Source organism: Diadema antillarum, unplaced genomic scaffold, assembly GCF_040938485.1.
Source record: "Diadema antillarum isolate AM-2024a unplaced genomic scaffold, OU_Dant_1.0 scf00000131, whole genome shotgun sequence".
NCBI lineage: Eukaryota > Metazoa > Echinodermata > Echinoidea > Diadematoida > Diadematidae > Diadema > Diadema antillarum.
Window position 1 is genome coordinate 2918453 of NW_027271020.1, and position 13585 is coordinate 2932037.

General features: G+C 38.9%; 1 protein-coding gene across 1 annotated transcript; it reads right to left on the bottom strand.

Annotated features, from left to right (window-relative positions):
• Positions 1-6917: 6917 nt before the first annotated feature.
• On the bottom strand, positions 6918-7631 carry LOC139720667 (solute carrier family 35 member G1-like). Its single transcript, XM_071632023.1, has one exon. It carries the CDS (start codon positions 7629-7631, stop codon positions 6918-6920), a length of 714 nt encoding a protein of 237 aa, XP_071488124.1.
• Between the last annotated feature and the right edge of the window lie 5954 nt (positions 7632-13585).

The window sequence follows — 13585 nt, forward strand, 5'->3', positions numbered from 1 at the left end:
GATAAGCCTCAGATCAACGGCGTAGCCAGGATTTCATCTTAGGGGGGGGGGGGGGCGGTTAGTCTGCGAGGGAGCGAAGCGACCGAGCCCGAGCGAGCGGAGCGAGCGAGGGGGGGGGGGGGGGGGGAGGGTGTGGGAGGGGTGTGTCCCCCTCCCACGGTAGGAACTTTTTGCATTTTGATGTTGTAAATGGTGCAATTTGATGCATGTTTTTGCGCATTTTATCGACGTGAAACAGTCCCACTTGTTTAAGGTAGCAGTTTATTTTGATGTAGATTATTATTGAACAATTTGCCTATAAAATGGTATAATTTAGATAAACATCTTGTATTAATTCTTTTCACTAAATATCAGGAACGCCACTGAACCCGAGCGAACGGAGCGAGCGAGGGAGGAGGGGAGGGTGTGGGAGGGGGTGTCCCCCCTCCCACGGTAGGAACTTTTTGCATTTTGATGTTGTAAATGGTGCAAATTGATGCATGTTTTTGCGCGTTTTATCGACGTGAAACAGTCCCACTTGTTAAAGGTAGCAGTTTATTTTGATGTAGATTATTATTGAACAATTGCCTATAAAATGGTATAATTTAGATAAACATCTTGTATTAATTCTTTTCACTAAATATCATGAACGCGATTGAACCCGAGCGAGCGGAGCGAGCGAGGGGGGAGGGGAGGGTGTGGGAGTGGGGTGTCCCCCCTCCCACTGTAGGAACTTTTTGCATTTTGATGTTGCAAATGGTGCAATTTGATGCATGTTTTTGCGCGTTTTATCGACGTGAAACAGTCCCACTTGTTTAAGGTAGCAGTTTATTTTGATGTAGATTATTATTGAACAATTTGCCTATAAAATGGTATAATTTAGATAAACATCTTGTATTAATCCTTTTCACTGCATATCATGAACGCGATTGAACCCGAGCAAGCGGAGCGAGCGAGGGGGGGGGGGGGGGGGAGGGGAGGGTGTGGAAGGGGGGTGTCCCCCCTCCCACTGTAAGAACTTTTTGCATTTTGATTTTGCAAATGGTTCAATTTGATGCATGTTTTTGCGCGTTTTATTGACGTGAAACAGTCCCACTTGTTTAAGGTAGCAGTTTATTTTGATGTAGATTATTATTGAACAATTTGCCTATAAAATAGTATAATTTAGATAAACATCTTGTATTAATTCTTTTCACTAAATATCATGAACGCGATTGAACCCGAGCGAGCGGAGCGAGCGAGGGGGGAGGGGAGGGTGTGGGAGGGGGGTGTCCCCCCTCCCACGGTAAGAACTTTTTGCATTTTGATGTTGCAAATGGTGCAATTTGATGCATGTTTTTGCGCGTTTTATCGACGTGAAACAGTCCCACTTGTTTAAGGTAGCAGTATATTTTAGTGTAGATTATTATTGAACAATTTGCCTATAAAATGGTATAATTTAGATAAACATCTTGTATTAATTCTTTTCACTGAATATCATGAACGCGATTGAACCCGAGCGAGCTTAGCTAGCGAGGGGAGAGGGGAGGGTGTGCCCCCCTCCCACGGTAAGAACTTTTTGCATTTTGATTTTGCAAATGGTGCAATTTGATGCATGTTTTTGCGCGTTTTATCGACGTGAAACAGTCCTACTTGTTTAAGGTAGCAGTATATTTTAGTGTAGATTATTATTGAACAATTTGCCTTTAAAATGGCATGATTTAAATACATTTATAGTATTAATTCTTTTCACTGAATATTATGAACGCGACTGAACCCGAGCGAGCGGAGCGAGCGAAGGGGAGGGGAGGGGAGGGTGTGGGAGGGGGGCGTCCCCCCTCCCATGGTAAGAAATTTTTGCATTTTGATGTTTTAAATGGTGCAATTTGATGCATGTTTTTGCGTGTTTCAACGAGTTGAGGGGGGAGGGGCGGGCGAGCAGGGAGAAGGCGTGGGCGAGTGTTATCTCCACCCTTCCCTTCCGATGGAGCTTTTGCCTTTTTAAGGTTGAAATTGAGATATCTCGTATACGCATGAATCAACATTTGGGAAATCACAAAAAAACTGATGGGGGGGGGGGACTGAGGGAGGAAAGGGTCGATTTAAAGGGGAAATTCCCCTTATACATGAGGGAACCTTGAGTTTTCGGAATATAAGTGATAAGTCTTGTGCACTCAGAATTATTCATGATTTTTTGTAAATCTAAAAAGTGTACTTAGTATAGGGAAAGAGGCACAGAGGGGGAGGGTTTGGGAGGGGATACCCCCTCCCAAGCACGAGAGATTTTGCATATTTTGAATTGAAATTCAACGATCTGGTGCACACTTTTAGTGAAATATTCAAAAAAATATCTTATTTCATGAAAGGTTGCAAAGGAGACCCGCTTCATGTGCATGCATACAGTATACACGCATTTTTTTCCGCCTCCCAAATCCCCGGTCCAAATCTTAGGGGGGCGACCGCCCCCATCGCCCCCCCCCCCGCCCCCCTGGCTACGCCATTGCCTCAGATACAGATAACTGTAAAGGCGAGAAAACTCTGCCATCCTGTTGTGTATTATTAATAAAAGCATCTTTGACAAGAATTCTTTCGAATCAGTTGAAACTTGTGTACATCGGTAAATATCTTTTGAAGATAAGATAATCCTCATATCTCAATATCTTTCTGACACCTAAATAAGGTTAAACCACAGGTTCCGACTATTCTCCTAAGGCCATTACACGGCATGACATGACATTGCATTACATTACGTTTTCCACATCATAATGACGTACATAATGATTACGTACATACGTTACGTACATCATTACAGCTCAACACACACCTCATTTTCTGTACGCCCTCTATCTGCTCATTCAGAGATGTCAGATTTATAATATACGTTTTATTTCATGTTATGTTGTAACATCACCTGGGGCCATTTTCCCAGTTAATCTCTGCTTATTAAGATGGTTCTTGCATGTCTAAACATCTTCTCGAAATCTTTTGATACTCGAAGTGTATGCTCTGTTATTGTACCTTCAGTATGACATTGCTATATTGCTTTACTTTATACGGTTTTCTTATAATTATGTTACATACATATATTGACGGACATGATTCTTGTGATCATGCCGACACTTTGTTAAATTGTTTTTTTTTTTTGTATTGTAAATGAAATGCAGAAATAAAGATGAATTAAAGTGGACGGAAATTTTGCATGAGGTTTCGTAAAAAGCAGTATCAAAACAATTGATTAAATCAGTTCGAATGTGAACGGATTTTTTGTTTTGTTTTTGTTTGTTTGTTCGTTTGTTTAAATACATATCATAAAATGACGTGACTATAAAAGTCCGTCAGACGGTTCAACTGCCTTACTGATTTTAACAAATAAAATCGAAAATTTAGTATGTTAGTTAGTTTTTGATTGTACAATTTAGTTGTATAATGTGATTTGTCATATGATTATGTAAAATGAATTATCTGTTTCTTAAGCATTATCACTAGAGATGTATCACGTTGTAGTATCATTATGCTTATGATGAGCACCTTATGAAGGAAAGGGGGCTGTTTTGACCCATCTCGAGCTTGCACTGTGTGAATATGTTGTAAAAATAGGTTTTTGGTAAACTTAAGAACTGTTCATTGTTATAGGTTTATTAAAGGTTCTCTGACATACAAATGCATGTTGATTTGTGCTGATTTATGGTACCCTCAACACCACTTTTGCGGTGAAAAGAATACATAGAAACATTCCATCAATACTTTAACTAATTTTCTTTTATTTTCCTTCAGATTACTTGGATACAAGTCCTTCCAAACCAATATTCCTTTGTACTTTAGTATGTCAGAGAACCTTTAGCCATGGATGCCATGGATACCATGGAAGAACATACCTATCATGTAAATAGATCTGAAATTGGCCATGAGCCATTACAAATTCTATAACTCATTACATGTCAAAGTTCAGTAATGTTTGATGATTTACCTTCGATTTACGATCTAAGTATATCATATTCAAAACTGTACATTCTTCGTATATGATTTCACTGTAATTGTGTTGTTTTGTTTGGCCAACTAAATGCTACCTCTAATCATAAAAATCACATCTGCGGAACAAGATCGAGTAGAACGTTTATCTAAATATCTATTTTCTTTATACTGAATCATATTGTCAATCATTCGCGAGTCTCCCCCCCCCCCCAGCTTACTCAGTATCTTCAGTCACTCTGCACGATAACAATCGTCAGATTGTAGCTCTGTACAGGAGGGAAAGAGGAATCCATTTGGAGGTAAGATGTCTTGAATCATTGGAATTAACATAAATGATATGACATGAAAGGAAATATCATTATATAAAGTGGTACACAAAATAGTAATATATCAAATATTCATTATAAAACTGTACATCGAACTGGAAAAAAAAAAACACCAGACAATCACATTCTTTCTCATGCGTAGGAAATATGTACAAGATAAAGGATGCAAGATAGTTACTAAAGACAGTGCTGTATCTGTTAATATTTCGAAATATCAGCGAAGTGAAGGAATTGCCGAGTTTCACAAATATCTCCAGAACATGTTAAAATTTCCCTTGTAAAGAAAACCATTACGAGGGCGAAGATGAATTTCAAACAGTTTCCATTGCGGTATTTTACTTCTTCGCAAACACATTAGGCTGTCTCTGGCAACTCTAGAACCTGTCGTGGCTCTGATCATTGCTGTAATTAGTGGAAAGGACATGGGTCAATGTCAGAACAGCATCATTAATAAATACTACCAGATTCCTTTTATTTTCCTTCATCTATATTTGCTCGTGAATGTGAAGCTTCATGACCTCGGCGAAACACATGATTGAACATTTTCTTCGTATAATTACCCCCCTCAAAACAAACAAACAAACAAACAAACAAACAAAGAAGGAGAAGCAGCAAGTAAAGATTTAAGATACAACACGCAAGCAGCCTTTAAAATTACCATTCGAACACGAAGGTGATGCAGTACTGGATGGAATTTCTTTTTTGACGGAAGCCGTCATATGATCTCTTCTCCTATGTAACCCCTCAACGGAATTCTCGCTATCGCCAATGACGTAAAAAGTACCCGGATGTTGATTTAAGCGTCATTTACGGTGCATTATGGGATAGTCCGGTAGCAAAATCACTTCCGTTCGTACGCGCGTGATACGTGACTAATACGATTTACACACACAACCGACTGTATTCTACGTGTACTTCCGGTTTTCTCGACTTGAATTACAGCTTTAATATGATTTGAAATTTCTCCATTCTTAAGAAATTGCTGTTACTACAACTATTGGTTGTTGCTGCGAAGCTGCCATGTGTTGTTCGCACGACAATAAATGAAAAAAATCTGCAGAAATAGGACCCTTACTGGCATGCGAGACGTGACGTGGCAGCGTGGGTGAAGTTTGCGGGTGACTCCACAGCGCAGTACGTGCACGCGCGACTTACTAGTAGTGGTAGTAGCACTAGGTACTAGTAGTAGACCTAGTACAGTGCCTACGTACATTGTACGTACGTGTACTTACTTGGAAGAAATTGTTTTGGAGACAGGATAAGTTCGAGATCACTGTTCGTTCCCGATTGTGTTCGCGACATTTCGACAGAGAACAAATAAAGAAAAAAGATGGGCATTCCATGACGATATACTGTATATCCAGGTGGGTGAATATTTTCCAGCATATTTTCAGCGTATGCAGAGATGACTGATCTGTGATGTACGCCGTACCGGTATGTGTTAGCTTATGCGCTGCAGCGTGCAGTGAGTGGTGCATGCTAGCAAGAAAGGCCGGCCGCCGGCGGCGGGGACTACAGTGTACGAGTATGCATGACAGGCCTGGCCACTCGCTGGCTCGGGCAGTACAGCGGCCTACTGTACTAGTATCCGTGGTCGGCGCTGCGCTATAGGTAAGGTACACGTACGCGCACGCTAGCGTTGTGCAAATTATGCCCCGCGCCGGAAGAGCCCTTGCTACCAAGTGAACTAAATCTTGACGAGAAAGCCACATCCGGGTACTTTTTACGTCATTGGCGATAGCGAGAATTAGCAGACGATACTGATGAAGTCACCTTGTCATTGACGTTTGTTTCTCTGTCCTCATCAAAAAGGATCTCGTAGCCAAAATTGTCCATTCCAAGGCTTTCATCTCGATCAGACGTTTGGGTAGGTTTTTAATGCCAATTAGCGGAAGGTTATGGAGCCATTACTTTATCATCGCGAATTGTATCAGTCAAGTTTGTTTTCTTTCACGCTTGGCAGTTCGCTTATAAGTTTCTACACACTCATTCACAATTTCCATGTACTCAAACAATACGTACATTGCATGGATATGTCAGCAAGTGTAGGTCTATACATGCCCTCTCGATAGAGTGTTTGAATATAATTTTCTTTTTGTATACGCAGAATCATTTAGAACACATGTATACGGTCAAATTTGAAAGCAAGATTTCTCATTGGGCCGTGATATTCAAATTTTCTTTAATTTCATCTGTTTTTCTGATTGTTTCTGACTATAAGAATGACAAAATCGAGTCAAATTCCTCTTGTTTGAGAAACTAAAATAAGAAAATCAATGTCGATGCTAATCAGGATGCTTAAAGGACCTTTGTTGTCCAAAATGCACTGTTGACCTGTGTAGATTCAGGGTACCCTCAACATCACTTAATTGGCGAAACGAATATCTTTTTTTTGTCGTTGTTCTTGCATTGTTTTCCAAATCTTTGTTGAAAATATTTTCGAAATGAAACAAATAATATGCAACATAAGTCATGGCCAGCACATGGGACTGCCCTATTATAAATCGTAGACCTAAATTCAGTCATTTCATAAGAAGTAATTAGAACTGTTTCACGTTGATGTTGTAAAGGCATTATCGCAATGTGCTGTGATTTTTACACATGGTTGTAAGAACATCTCTTTCTTCAGATAAGGAAGGAGTATGGGTTATGAATTTGAATCTACAATTTCTGCGTTGTCTCAACAGACTGTGCATCGTTCGGAATGCTGCAGCTGTTGTTAGAGTGCTTATCATCTTCTTGATTCCGAAGCCGTCTTTTCTCCGTCCACCATTGCCCTGCTGTCAAGCCAACGAGACTGCCGACGATTATGAATGCTCCAGATATAGTAAAACCATTTGGGACCGTACCGAATATGAGAAAGTCGAGTATGAAGGTGAAGAAGACATCGGTTGTCCTGATCAAGGAAACGGTAGTAGCCGTCTCATACCTCATGGAGATGACGAAGGTAACTTGGAATGCGAAGGAGAATAGGGCATTGCAGATTAGAAAGATTCGGCTCCTCCCACAAGGGGGAATTACCCAGTCTCCCAGCCCTGTGGTCATGGATCCACTGACCATCATCCCTACGATGCAGAGGGTGACCAACTGGACCAGTGGGTGAACTCGGTAAGCTGCTATCTTCCGAAGAGAAACATAGATCGTCCCTATAAGGACAGCGCTGATGAGACAGAGGGTCGGTCCGAGAAAGGAGGACGATGACTCTTCGCCGCCGAAGAGGAATGGTGGTTGGATGACGAGGAACACTCCGCCAATCGTCGTTAGGGAGAAGATCACGTCAAAGATAGTGCACGCGTCGCTGAGGAGGACACAGCTGAACAACCCCGTGAAGATTGGCGCACTGTAAGTAATGGCCTTGGCGCTGGCCACTGGCATAATCTGGTAAGCAAAGAACACTAAGCAATTCACCGTGGATCCTATGACCGACCTTAAAATAATTAGAAACCACGCCTCCCTCGGGTACTTGAATGAGGCTTTCTGCCACGTGAGTAGCGGTATGGAGAACAGCAACTGCATGTACATTTGATTGAACACTATCTGATTCGAACTGACTGACTCTCCTATAAGAACAACCAACGTACTACAGATCGACAACATAATTGTTGAAAACAGAGCGTAAATTTTGCCTTTCAGCCGAATCTGAGAGCAAGAAGTTCCTAAATATTTGCTTCTATTGTTTGATGCCAGAGAACTGATCTCTGACGGAGCTGTCTCTTCTTTCACATTCAAAAACTCTCTGTCCTTGCTGCTGAATTCTGGATGGGTCGTCGTAATATTAGTCACTGGGTCATTATGGTCGTCGCTGGCGGTTTCATAACCCTGGTTGACGAAAGCATTACTATTAAAGCCACTGCCTTCATCTGTGCCTTTCGCTGTGTGTGAATCGTAATGGCGTGTATTGCCGGAGTCCTCAAGTGTTTGAGAGGAAGTCGATCGCAAAGATTCGGAACTTGTTCCGCCATCTCGATTTATTTCTTGATGAGATCTGCTTTCCCGGACTGGATCCATCATTTCAGAATCTGCATAGGCTGCCAAGCTAAGAATGACAGAGCAATCACAAGCAAAGTAATGAATAAAACATAATTTCTGCCTAAGGAAGTATGAATCACAAGAATATAGATGTAAGTGTAGGTGAATGCGATTAGGAGGTGGTATTGATTAGCAAATTTCACATCATTTTTATACTGAAAGTCAATTTAACGTAACTGCTAGGTGTACCAATAGTACTACATCGTTTGTATGATCAAAGGACACTAAAACCAAACACCGTGTTTTAATTAAATTTCAGCCATTGCCTTCTCCGACACGGTGCACGCACGACGCTCAAGATTGTTATAGACAAGTTTTCCGTCATTCACTTTGATGTCCGAGGACATTCTCAACAGGACACTAAGTAACAAGGGCTGTATCAACGGTGTCTCCGTAACAACAGAGGTTACCCCTTTGTAATTGTACATTTTTTCCCATTGGCGAAAATGTTCGTTTTGATAAATAATATACCATACAAAACGAAAAAAAAACGTTGGCATTCAAACACAAGTTATATTTTTCTTTTTAATGTAAGACAAAAATATCTAACTAGAAATGTTTTTATTTTCAAAAAGATTTGTGATCATCACAAAATTGATGTTCTAAAGCAAAATTTGACATTCGAAATTCGGAAGACTGTACAAATTGTGTCCTCCGTTTTATATAGGAGTACTTAGACTGTTAAGGATATATCAGAATACATTTTGCAGAAGGTATTTCCATTGGGGGAAGGTTTCGAATCTATTTAATAACGAGTGAACATGTAATGTTAGCAAGTTTGTCGTCGAAGATAATTCTTGCCTCAAAGTATGTTGTTAGTGTTCAATAGTTAAATGCTTCAATTGTCTTTATTTTCAAAAGCATAAAAGCAGGTATATAATTAATTATACAGGCACCTTCACCTTACGGTCCATTTGCTCTCAGCACTGTTTTGCGCAAACAGATATTTCTTTGGAGCTGTAGGTGTTAAGTTGTTTTGAAATGTGTATATGAAGGAAATTGTGTTCTAGGCTTATTGTAGATTACAAAATTAACATACAAAAATTTATATCGTCGCTTGGGTGACAAGACGTTGAATCTCCAATTCTAGCGAAAGTGATTTTTTTTTTTGGATTAATGGTGAGATGATCATTTTAGTGACATTCTGCCCAAATCCTAGCTGTCTTACCCCCAAAATGAAGCCACCATGCATGTCAAAAGAAAAGGCTATCCCATTTGAAATTGTGCTTTGGCTGCCACTTTTTTTGTTTTTGTTTTTGTTTTTTTTTGTCTTTGCTCTCCTGAACATTTGACACTTTTGAGTTACGAGGTCTTGTCGCCAAAGCGACGATGTAAACATATATATTAGACATTATTAAACACTTAGCCAAAAAAAAAAAGAAGGTTAACACCTTTGCCATTACATATTTCTCATAGAAGATTTTGGTACAAAAAAAAAAAATCATTTAGTCAAATACCACATTAAAGGTTATTCAATTGGCTATCAACCCAGTAGGTTATTATAATGATCAGTACTGATAATGATTAACATTATTGTTACGCATGAGTGAACACAGTCGGGTTTTTTGTCTTTAGAGGTATAAAAGCAAAAATTGCAGAAATTGATATTTTGTCATTCATTTGCGAATGCCCTTCAAGATAGCATTGATAAAAAAAAGGTCAATTTAACATAATGACAGACATGAGCGAAAGGCAAAAGTTAGTTTTTGTTCCTTTGTATATCTTGATATTCTCAAACAAAAACAAAGTACGAAACTAAAGGGGAAAATGAGATTTTTTGGTAACCTCACATTTAATTGACAAAGGGACTAAGCCGCAAAGGTGATAAAATGGAAAGAATTTCTGAATTTCATTCTTTTAATTTAGGAATTTTCGAATTCATGAGAACTTTATACCATTTTCAATTTCCTTACTTCAAATAACATTCTTCATTTCTAAATTTTTCTAAATATTGCCTCTTCTTTGATATCATTTGATTTTTTTTTTTTTGCCTTCCTATATCTTTGGAGACTACAAAGATATTATGGGGATCAGAGAGTGATTTTTTCAAATCAATGTATGTTTGTTATTGTTTTGTTTCTTACTATTAAATGGAAGAGCACATATGCATGAATGAGAACTTGTCCATTTTCGCCATTTTTACTGTTGTGCCTTCGACGCATGTGTGCACTCATGCATTCAGTTTCTCTTTTTAATGACCCACCAGGTTGATAGCAAATTGAATTACCTTTAACATGGTATATGAAGCATTAATATTTAACCAAATTTCTACGATAAACAAGAGCTTGAAAAAGTGTTTGCTTTCTCTCTTTTGGTAGTTGTTTCTTTCGTCTTCTTCTTTTTTTTTTTTTGCTGAGTGTATGTACGTATTACACAGAACACGATTACGTTTTGCAGCAAGGAACAATCGAGATCTCCTAGCCTCATGGTGTAAAATGCTATTCTGTCCCACAAGACGGCATTAAATGAATTCAAACCCATCCCAATGACATTTCGAACCCTAGGGTCGAACATTATTCATGTTCCCTGAAGTCATATCATTCATGGTATCGAAAGACGACCGACATCACACAACCGCAGCTGTAACAGACATGACAGAGAGAGAGAGAGAGAGAGAGAGAGAGAGAGAGCGGGGGGGGGGGGGGAGGGGGAGGTGTTCGACTAACAGCACATGACAACTGTTATAAAATCATGTCTTAATGAAGAATTCTCAGGACGTTTGTATGCGAAATTTATGCAGCTGCTTGGTCAGTTGTGAACGTATTTAAACTATCACAACCAGACAGACAGATGCATGTCACCAAAACAAACAACCGACATTTGACAGTAATTTGTTAAAAAGTACTTTTGGCTTGTATTTATAAGTTGACTGTGTAACGCAAACAAAAAAAGGATGGCGAAAGTTTTATTAGCGATTGAGACATTTAGATTAATATTCAGATTAAGATTTTGAAGTTTTCCACAATTTCACGAAACTCTATTACCACTCTGCAGCTTCCAGGATGTCATACTTGTTTTTTATCACAATATGATTTTCTTGTCCTTTGTCCGGTTATCATTAACACTCGAACGTTCGATTTGGTTCTACTTCCTCGCCGCAACTGAACTTTCTAGGGCGATATTGCACTCTCCCACCAACTAACTGCACAGCATACATGTGTCATAAAATTCACGACATTGTTATGATTGTGAACTTACCTACAATATCAACTGCACTGGAAACAGGTTGTCACATCAATATACGTTTGAATGTGTCTCTCTTGATGTTTGATAATCGACGTCTGATGGGCTTATCTCGAACAAACGAGGACCTTCGCCATACAGCTAATCGTTCATAAAGGTTGACACATAGGAAAACGTAACGCCAGGCCCCTTTTGTATAATGCAGACCTAAGATTGTGCATAGTCAATCATCTTCCGTTCAGAAGCATTACTCATGAAAACATCAGCTGTTATCAAGCTTATGTTTCATTTAATATCTGCATTAATAACTGGTGCAATGTGTTCGTTACTGTTTAACCCAGCCGGTCGGTAATAACAGAACTTTGAACATCGCTCAGGGTCGATTTGCATACTTCATGTTGAATCTGCCTCTATCATTCGCTCTTTATCTCTCAGTTCCTCCCTCTTTTTACACAAATACACACACACACACAAATAATATATATATATAGCTTGTTTGTGTGCGTGTGTGTGTCTGTGTGTGTATGTTTGCGCGTATGAAGAGTTTGATTTCAAAACGGGTTGCGTGCCACTTTCAAGGATCGATCTGAAAGGAAGTCCATATCAGATAGAGTAATACAAACTTTCCAGTAATACCTCACTGGTTATGTAACCAGAAATATTATTCTTGATATTACCATTGAAGGTTCATCACATACAGGTTTGCATTGCCTTCTTATTTTAACAGTTTTAATCGCAAATATCTCAAATTAACATGAATGGACTTGTTTTACGATCAAACTGTTCATACACTCATTCATTGATAATGATACAAAGACTTTAATTCGTTATGTAGGTATAATGACAGTAATATTAATGATGCTTTCTTTTTCTCAAACAATTTGTGTTTAATAGTAAATTAAGCACCCGTATTCGAGATTTTTAGAGGTGACACCGTAAAAAAAAATAATGAAATATCTAGAAACAAAATGTAAAATACTTTTGGTTCATTGCATTTTAACCAATATATTGCGGCCTCCTGCCTCATTCTGTCCACTAAAAAATCTCCCTCGGAGAAAAGCCATGTTAAACCCCGTGACGTGCACTGAGGTCGCCTGTCTAAAGCGATCAGCGGCTGCCAATCTTGTATCCGGTGGTCGATTTTCACCTGTATATAGCGGCCACGGACCCAAAGAGAGCCGAAGTCGAGCCGAAAATGAAAGTGTACCATTACTATGGAAATCAAATTTGTGTAGAGCAAGGATACAAAAAAAAAGCAATAATTCACCTGTAATAGCCCCTGAAAGTATACATATTATTTCGATAAGTTAGATCATAACTCTGTAACAATTTGGCACTTCCGAGCGTTAAAGTTCTGTTCCGTAAGCGCCGGTACCCCATACTGATGTGGGCGCGTTCTAGCTATATTCGTATGTTTTGAAGATTCCATGGTATATTACTGCTGCATTGGCTGGAAGCAGAAAATTTCAGATGATGAAATAGTATTATGAAAAGATGATAAAGCTTTGATAATCTCCAGAAATTGGAAGGGTATTTTCAAGTGGAAGTATATCTTATTAAGTTCAAAATCTTTTAGTATACACAAACATTATGCTGAAAAAGTCAGTGAACCATCAATTTAAGATATTGAATCAAAAAATTTCACGCGCTACAATAATTCTATCCCAGTAATCTTTACTTACACACACACAAAAACGCACACCATCATGTATCGTCCTTTCCGTGTGTATGCGTCCTTGTGTATTGACATGTGCTAGACTATGGGCATGCGGATGCCAGTATGGATACGTGTTTACTGTCTGCATAATTTTTAATTTCAATAATATTGGTTGGAGTAAAGGAATCATGATTTTTTTTTTCTTTTATACTCATTCGTTGGTACAGATTGATTAAAACATACTTATACAATGGTGACATACGAGCATTTTTGTCATAATTTGCTTTCTATAGTATCAGTCCAGTAATAGTCCTATTTGTATCTGATGAGTAAATCTGTGGAATAACAATTTGGCAGGGTTTACTTGTGAAGTATATTATGGAGGATGCTGTGTAATATTCATATTTGTGTATTATTGTATTATATGTCGTAATATTTTTGTGCAATATATTAACATTAA

Excerpts from the sequence above, each read along its gene's own strand:
- LOC139720667 (XM_071632023.1), bottom strand. The coding sequence starts at position 7,631 with ATGCCAGTGGCCAGCGCCAAGGCCATTACTTACAGTGCGCCAATCTTC.